Source organism: Notothenia coriiceps, unplaced genomic scaffold, assembly GCF_000735185.1.
Source record: "Notothenia coriiceps isolate Sejong01 unplaced genomic scaffold, NC01 NC01_scaffold00001417, whole genome shotgun sequence".
Lineage (NCBI taxonomy): Eukaryota > Metazoa > Chordata > Actinopteri > Perciformes > Nototheniidae > Notothenia > Notothenia coriiceps.
Window position 1 is genome coordinate 1 of NW_011334118.1, and position 9197 is coordinate 9197.

At 38.2% G+C, this 9197-nt stretch overlaps 1 protein-coding gene across 1 annotated transcript in view; it reads left to right on the forward strand.

Annotated features, from left to right (window-relative positions):
- The first annotated feature begins 1428 nt into the window (after window positions 1-1428).
- The window catches only part of LOC104960765 (mitochondrial Rho GTPase 1-A-like), a 19324-nt gene continuing 11555 nt past the window's right edge, over window positions 1429-9197 (forward strand). Inside the window, exons 1-13 of the mRNA XM_010788923.1 lie at window positions 1429-1814; window positions 3749-3807; window positions 4028-4109; window positions 4264-4307; window positions 4388-4441; window positions 4603-4655; window positions 5243-5351; window positions 6485-6586; window positions 7042-7140; window positions 7283-7391; window positions 7545-7665; window positions 8174-8258; window positions 8380-8526. Of these exons, the coding sequence (XP_010787225.1) occupies window positions 1778-1814; window positions 3749-3807; window positions 4028-4109; window positions 4264-4307; window positions 4388-4441; window positions 4603-4655; window positions 5243-5351; window positions 6485-6586; window positions 7042-7140; window positions 7283-7391; window positions 7545-7665; window positions 8174-8258; window positions 8380-8526 (1101 nt within the window). The 5' untranslated portion in view covers window positions 1429-1777. The remainder of the gene's footprint in view (window positions 1815-3748; window positions 3808-4027; window positions 4110-4263; window positions 4308-4387; window positions 4442-4602; window positions 4656-5242; window positions 5352-6484; window positions 6587-7041; window positions 7141-7282; window positions 7392-7544; window positions 7666-8173; window positions 8259-8379; window positions 8527-9197) is intronic.

The following is a 9197-nucleotide window of genomic DNA, read 5'->3' on the forward strand; positions in this document are numbered from 1 at the left end:
CATCCTGTACTTGCTCCATCAAATGCACCAACCCTAAACTGCTTCACGGAGGTCACGCAAGCTGAGCTTTCAAAAATCATCTCAGTATAGACTTAGACATAGATCTGATGCTTCATCTGAGACTTCAGGAAATACTGTATCTTTATGTGAAAATCCACACTTATGATCAAAAACCGTTGACATGAGATGAACACATATGTATTGTATCATGCTATTTTTACCATGTGATATTTTTACGTTTCTTATTTTCTTACAAATATGCAAATACTGTAATATAACATTACATATTAAACATATTCAATTACCTAATTCCCTGATTAGTTTGACCTTTTTTAACAAACAGCAGTTGAACATTATTCAACAGTATTATTATATTAATATATAATGTAATATTATTGCAAATGCAACTTATTAAATCATGATAATGTTACTATACTTTGTCTTGAACTTTAGTGCAATGATGATTGAAACATGTTTATTATTATTGACATAAATAGTAGCTGCTCAGTGAATCTGTTTACATTTGATATTTATTCTGATGTTTAGTAAATGTTCAGAGTTAAATTAGATTAGATGCATCCATAAACACAACACACATGTCCATTAATACCAATGTCCAATAATACGCAACAAACGGAGAAAAACAAGACAATAACGAAAATATTTAATCCGTTTTAACCAGACATGCAAGAAGACAAGTGTGTTTATAAAATTAGCACATTACTCATTATACCAACATTAATATATATATATATATAAAGGATTCCCTCAACTAATCTCCCTGANGAGAATATCCATGTTGAGTCTTTTGTAGACTTATGGAAGACAGAACATGACATAAGTAACAAATAAATAAATGCGTAAACACATGAATAAATACAGGAATACAAAAATACAAGAATAAATAAATGTAAAAAGAACTGAAATAAATAAATGTGGTAATAAATACAACAAAAAATAAATAAATAAGGAAATAAATCAATCAATGTGTAAAAAAATAAATAAAAGTTGAGAATAAAACAGAACACACATTATTATATATCTCAATGTATTTCTACATTTATATCTTAATTTCTGTTTTTTTGCTTGGTAGCCTTGTATTCTGGATACAACAACATTTATAACACATACTTTCAATGCTCTGAAAGTTACAATTGCACGTATCTTTAACAATATCTTTGAGTTGCTATAATATTTAATTTATCTTCAGAGCCAGTTATAACTGTTTATGAGCGTCAAAAATGGTGTTGCTATATAAGGTTTTGCTATTACCTGAAACTCAATAACAGGAGTGTAAGGTATGGGATTTTTGATTGAGATATCTTTGCCTATGCACCACTGGATAAGAAATCACGAACACATGCAGCTCCTCTATTTGGCACAAGAGAGCAGCATAACGCGATTTTCATCCAGCTGAAGTTTGTCCTGTCCGGCTTGCTGTAGTTGCCGGGTGTTGGAGGTCGGACATTCCCATGTAACATCCACTGCGAAATGCTATACAAGCGCCGAAAAGAGTGTGATTAACGTGAAATTACAGAGACATGTGGCCCACACTGGTCTCTGAATGACATTTACTCCCGAGCTGAACAGTCGTTCGTTAACAAGAAGAGCGTAGAAAACACGGAGGACCTCCAAAAACTGTCCGTCCGTTTTGTCCTACAAAGGAGAGTTTGACAGGACTTCAGTGCGCGGGCCTGCTGCTAGAGGAGGACGCTATCCAGAGGACTTCATGAGACAATAAACACTGTCCTTTCTGTTGAAGGAAGCAAGAGAAAACATGAGGAAGGACGTGAGGATACTGCTTGTGGGGGAACGTAAGTAGCCTTTAATCCAGAAGCTGGTGAACGCTTTATTAGCTAACATGCTAGTGAGGTAGCTAGAGGCTACAGCTAGCAGATGCACCCAGTGAATAGATAGATAGATATTTAGGAAATACACATGGTGAAAAAACACTATGATTTTGTAATGCATCTCTGACATTTTAAAGACTGAAAGGGGGATTTAGAAAATAAGAGAATTTAAAATATTAATTAAAATTTGTTTTAGCCCTGGTTAGATAGATAGATAGATAGATAGGCTACTGTATTTATCCCAAGTTGGGTTATTATTTTGTCACAGCAAATCTTAAGGATAGACATTCAAAATGTAAAAGCAATATATACACATTATCAGTCAAACATACCTCAGAGGAGTATCTCCACATTATAACATACTCTATAATATGCCAAACTACTGAACATATTGTACTAAACACAGTGTACATGAAAACACACTGTGTACAATATACTAAAACAAAAGACTTTGATAAGAATAAATATCCTGAGCTTTGGTTTCTGTCTGCTGTTTCCATTTAAGTATCTCACAGTGCATCATACCTTATCACGAGTGTTTCCATGTGCTGCCATATCTCAATAAGCTACTTCTCATGAGCAGACATTATCTCATGTTCAGGCTGTGGGAAATAACAATGCTCCCAGGTGTAAATGCTTTACAAAGGCACTTAAGTAGTATGAAGGCGGTATTTATTTCTAGCCTGCTGTGTAATTGATTTAGATTGTATAAACAAGAACATAAATATAGTGAATATTGGGTCTTTGTTATTACAAGATCTTAACTTTCCCCAGGAACTCGATGTGAGGGCGGAGTAAAGCCATAAAGGCGACACACTCATAGTTGAACAACTCTATCGCCTGGTCTGTTTGTTCTCTTGAAAGCGTGTGTTGTCAGTACTATTTCTACTTCAGTTAAGGCTATGCCTGATGCCCTACTTTGTCACATAAGGCGAGTTGGTACTGACTGTTCCTGAAAAAAGGAACGCTAAATAATATGTGCCTTCGCCAGAGTTGTAAAGTTCATCAGAGTCTGTGGGGTCACAGATCTGTGAAGACACTGAGGAACCAGAGGGGCTGCAACCTGGGGCTTAAAGGGATCCGTTTCCTGATTGATCAATCTGACGACCATTTGTTCAATTCATTGTTTGCTCTCTATTGTGTTCATAAAAATACCCTTTCAGTTCCCAGGCACCAAGATGTTTTCAAAGTGATGTTTATTATCTAACCAGCAGTCCAAAAATATAACTCCAAAACATTACATTTCCAATAATAATATAGAAAACAGAAAAAACCATGCATCAAGATAATTAGAGTGATAGACTAATTGGATAATCAATGAATAGTTTAAATCCAATCATTCAATACAAGAAATGGCAACTTATGAATGTTATTATGTCTGTTAGAATATTTATGTTTTAATATATCTATAGTGATTACATTGTAAAAGAGTTGGATGATTTGTTGTTGTTTTGATTGCTCTTTTTTCTTTTTACTAGCATTTGTTCTGGTGTAGAAATAAGCTTATTCTAGGTCATTTAAAAGAGAATGTTGTGAAGTGATGATAATTAAGAGTAAATGTGGAGAATTCACTTAAAATATCCAATTCAAATGAGTTACTTAGAATACACGTGCAGCTCTTAGTCTAACCTTTCTACTCTCAGACTGTATTTCTCCACCATGTGTTGTTTCCTTGCTCCGAGCTGGAATTCAGTGAATGCTCTTTGGGAACCGTTGCACTCGGCTTCAGCTCTGACCCTGCTTCAGCTGCTCTGGTCTGCGCTCTGTAACTTAACACATTACCCAGAGCACTCAATAGAAATGGAGGAGAGGTCACGTGTTAATGAACCCATTGTCAGTCAAAGATGTATGTAATTCCAGATTGTAACGACACATTTCTTTGTCCTTCGTCTGTACAGCCAAGGTGGGGAAGACATCGCTGATCATGTCTCTGGTCAGTGAGGAGTTTCCTGATGAGGTATGTAACAACAGGAAATCAGGGGATGGATACCGTTGAAATCATTTATGCTGCATCCTGATCAAATTAATATGGGATGGGCGGTTGTCTGTAGATTTGTCTGAATGTTATTTGGTGATGTCAGAACCATGAGGGTTAAAAAAAGGGGAAAAACACATGTTATATTTTTAGATGTGTGTTTGTTGTCCAGAATAATTAATCGTCTTTTTCTATCTCCCAGGTTCCCCTTCGAGCTGAGGAGATCACCATCCCAGCTGATGTCACCCCAGAGAGGGTGCCCACACACATTGTGGACTATTCAGGTACATCTCCCACCTACCACACACATGGGCTGCATGTCTGATATTTGTAATAATCCCTACCGAGTATAATCTGAGTAATAGATTAATTTGGTAACAGCACAGCTTGATTACATATTATTTACTGTAGTGATGTTTCCTTTTTGACACCGTATAGAGGCAGAACAGACAGAAGAGCAGCTGTTCCAAGAAATATCAAAGGTATGTTTGACCTAATTCTCACTTTCCTCTGGTTCAGTAATGCCTGAACACATTGTTGATATTGATATTTGTCTTTACAGGCCAATGTTATCTGCATAGTTTACGCTGTCAACAACAAGAAGTCCATTGAAAAGGTGAGCATGGCGTCTTTCTGTACTCTGTAGAGTTAATCAAATACACGACTGAAGTATTTCTGGAATTTTAAACAAGGCAAGCTTTTTCTAATCATCTTAGTCTGAGAAAATAAATGTGTTTGTGCCGCTGCAGTGTTTGAAGTTGTGCTTTGCTCCTCTAGGTGACAAGCCACTGGATCCCTCTCATAAATGACAGAACAGACAAGGATAGCAGGTGTGTGTTCAGCCATTTTAATAGATGTGTGTTCGTCTTCCTTGTGGTTCACTTCATTGCAGACTTGAAATCAGAGTGCTGGGAGCTAAGGATTTTGAGATTATTGTCCAAAAGAGGGCTTACCATTGTTGAGCTAATACTGACTTAACTGCATGCCACACTTTAAAATATAGAATCATTATTTCTGTTTTACCAATGCTAATTATTGTAAATTAAATGAATGAATACAGATTAATTTGATGTGTTGTTTAAAGATGACATTTTTTAAAAGATGATTTCAAGGTAAATAAAGCGAATATGCGTTATGACAACATATTCTAGTAGGGCTGCTAATGACTATTTTTAATATCAATTAATAACCATTTTCTCATAAATACATTTTGTCAAACCAATAGTTCAAAATCCCCCAAAAACCATTCTCATTCATATAAAAAAGGGAAAAACAGCAAATCCTCACTCTGGAGAGGCGAACCAGACAATTCTTGGCATTAAAAAAGCTGCCTATAATTTATTCTGTCAATTAACTAATTGTTTAATGGACCTATGGTGCTGGCTCTATAATGTAGTTATAAATACTTTCTCTGCAGAGTACCACTGATCCTAGTGGGGAACAAGTCGGACCTGGTGGAACACAGCAGCATGGAGACCATCCTGCCAATCATGAATCAATACCAGGACATCGAGACATGTGTAGAGGTAAGACATCGATACACACACACACACACACAGATAAAAACCTTTTTGGTCTATTGAGGCAGAGCTGTGTGGATGTCCAACTCAGTTAAATATCAGAGAAAGTACTTTGATGAAGCACTTAAGAGCAATTAATTGGCATCCAATGAAATCCAATATAAGCAGTGACTGTCAGAGAGGCTGGCTCTGTGCTGGACAGATCGCCCCCCCCCGCTGCGCTCCAGCTCCTGACTCCACTTACCTTCTGACTGAGTGGTTGATAGATTTATTTCTCTGAACCCCGCTCTCTAAGGCCATCGTCTGCTGACTGATGGACTGCGAGTGTGTTGAGAGGGTAACAAGGTTACAGAGGGAGAGGAGGAGGACGTGAGAGAAGGCACATGCAGTGATTCAGTTAGGGGACACTCACCTGGGGACACACACGCACTAATGTTTTACTGCTAGCTCAGTGTCCAACCAGGGCCCCTGATTGGCTGTAACTCCTGCTTCTCCAAGTTATTTATATATCTGTTTCTTTGTCAGTGTCAACCATTTTACAATGTTTTTTTTAGGTAAAACTGCAGTACTCTGCACTTACAATTGAAAGTTCTGGATTCAAAATTCTTCTTAAGTTGAACTTCACAAATAATGGAAAACAGTTCTGTACTCATTCTTAATCCCACATTTGTTTGTCTGTGTTATTTTCTTGAATGTGTGTAAGCTGCACTTATTTCTTGTATAGACTATTTTACAGATTTTTAAAAATATTTTTGTATTTGATATGCTCTCAATATTTCTATTTTTACTACACCTGCCAAATAAATGAAGTAATGTTAGTATATCAAATATTCTTATCTGAAATATAGTGGAGTAGAAATATAAAGTAGCAAACATAAAGAAAATAACTCTGAGTTGTACTCAACTTGAGTAAATGTACTTAGTTACTTTCCAACATACATTTTGACTAACTCTTATTTCAGAGCTTGAAGCCTCTATTGACATTGTTAAAGTGTGTATTCAACTAACTCAACTAACTTTGATTGTTGTGGAGGTTATAGTAATAGACTTTTTTTTCGAAGTGAACTTTTAAATTCCATGGAGATGCATTGCCTGATAATTGTCCTCTATTCCCACACATCTGCCCTCTTTCCCCTCAGTGCTCTGCTAAAAACCTGAAGAACATTTCGGAGCTGTTCTACTACGCCCAGAAGGCTGTGCTCCACCCGACGGGACCCCTGTACTGCCCGGAGGAGAAGGAGGTGAGAGCCTTAAAGACTTTCTGAGATTAACATCCAGCTAAGGACAAACCTGCAAATAGGTTGAGACTGTCTTTCAGTCCAATAGTAGCTCAACACGGTCCACACTCAATGTGCTCAACATTAATCCCATAATACACCAACGTTTCTGAGTTCATCTATAAACCCCAGCAAGCCAAAAGAATGAAGGAAAATGTAAACGTGTGACTTGACTCACGGAAAGCCCTGGCCTCACATTACATAACAATGATACCAGTCGATGAGCTGTGTTTAGATTTTAAACTAGGGGTCAAAGGAGCCTTAAGTGATGTGTCTAGTATGGCAGATACCCTGAGATGACAACAAGTTGTGTTGGTGCATCCCCTAGCGTTAGCTGCCACTATGCTTACTGTTGATTTAAGCATTTCTGTATAAGTACATTTAACCACCTTGATAATTATATTTCTTCTTTATTACAGTTGAAGCCTTCCTGCATCAAGTCTTTAACTAGAATCTTTAAAGTGTCTGACCTGGACAACGACGGCATCCTCAATGACAATGAGCTCAACTTCTTCCAGGTAAGGCTCTCCACTTTAATAGTGTCACTGTCGACCAGTTGTTCATGAATAGATAGAAAATGTGGCAGATTTAAACATGAACCAAACATAAAAACACCCATCAGCTTTCTCACGGCACACTATGCATGGCTTGTTTGTTCAGAGAACGTGTTTCAATACACCGCTGGCGCCTCAGGCTTTAGAGGATGTGAAGAATGTGGTCAGGAGAAACATGACGGATGGAGTCAACGACGACGGACTTACACTCAAAGGTCAGAAACTCCTCGATGGTTTTAGTTTCCTCCTATTTCCTCCATCGTCCAAAGTATTACCTATTCCCCTTCATATCCCCTCAAAATGCCTTCTCCTTTCCTGATTATATTTGTAGGCGTTTGCTTATTACTTTTTTGTGTCTTCTATATCAGGCTTCCTGTTCCTCCACACCCTCTTCATCCAGCGAGGCCGACACGAGACCACCTGGACGGTGCTGAGGAGGTTTGGATATGACGACGACCTGGAGCTCACACAGGAATACCTGTTCCCCATGTAAGTGCACATTTAAAAACACAAGGGTTATTGGTAGCTTGGTAGTCTTTGTTTTACAACATCAAAGAAAATAATCAGACATTTTGAACAAAAGGATATTGTTCATTTTTCCTTGAAATTCGACTTGCAAACAGTTAATACAAATCAAAAATAGTCACAGAATAATAATAATGGTTGCAGCTCGAAAGATGCTGCAAACAAATATATTTTTACAAAAATGTGTCATGCCTAATGGATCCAGATTCATCAGTCACATTATTGCAGCCCTGTTTCATTTATAACTTTACAAAATGATACATAAAAGTGTTTTTATTAAGTTATCATTCATCGTCATCATCTTATGGATGTCGTGTTCCTCTGTTGAAATGATGTAATTTCTATCAGTCATCTCCTCTTGTTAACAGATGTGTTCTGGTTGAGTGCCTGGTATTTGAAGTGATTTAGTGAGATTCTTTCTTCCTTTGTCCCCTTTTGAAAGTGGTTGTTTCTGTGTGTCCCTGTATCGCAGGGTAAAGATCCCCCCGGACTGCACCACAGAGCTCAATCACAACGCTTACCTCTTCCTCCAGAGTGTCTTCGACAAACATGACAAAGTGAGTGATTGGCAATGAATCTACATACCTGTTACTGTTATTTAAAATGCTTGATACCGCTTATTCTGTTTTCTTATGTTCAAATGTGTGACTGTAACTGTGTGCGCTTGGTACGACCCAGGACAAAGATTGTGCGCTGTCACCAGAGGAGGTGAAGGACTTGTTCAAAGTGTTTCCCTACATGCCCTGGGGCCCGGATGTCAACCACACGGTGGGCACTAACGAACAGGGATGGATCACATACCAGGGATACCTCTCCCAGTGGACGTGAGTGTGGAATATAGCTATTAATATACACACACACACACACACACACACACACACACACACACACACACACACACACACACACACACACACACACACACACACACACACACACACACACACACACACACACACACACACACACACACACACACACACACACACACACTACTACTACTACTACACTACTACTACACTACTACTACACACACACACACACACTACACAACACACACACACACACNTATTAAAAGTTGATAAATCAATTTAGCGAAAATGAAGGCTATTAAACGGCATTTTCCAAGGTATTAAATGTTGTATCTTGTTTTCAATAAGTATATAACTTGTCCAAAGAGGTTGTATTCTACAGTCTGCCTGAATGTAATCATTGCGTAGATGTGTAGTGTGATTCTGTGGAGTTTATTTATGGCATCCCGTTGGATTTGACGTCATCTGAACAGGACATCTCACGCTCACTGCTTGATAGCGTGCGAAGGTCCGTTTACGCCGGTTGCTAAGCAACATCGTTATGGGGAAATGCAAGTTTGCGTCCAAATGGTTGGAAGATAAGGAGGAAGGGCAATCAATACTGTATATCAGGGGTCGGCAACCCCTGGCACGCGGCAATGTAACCAGTGGCACACTAGGAATAAGTGGAATAAGTGTGCAAAA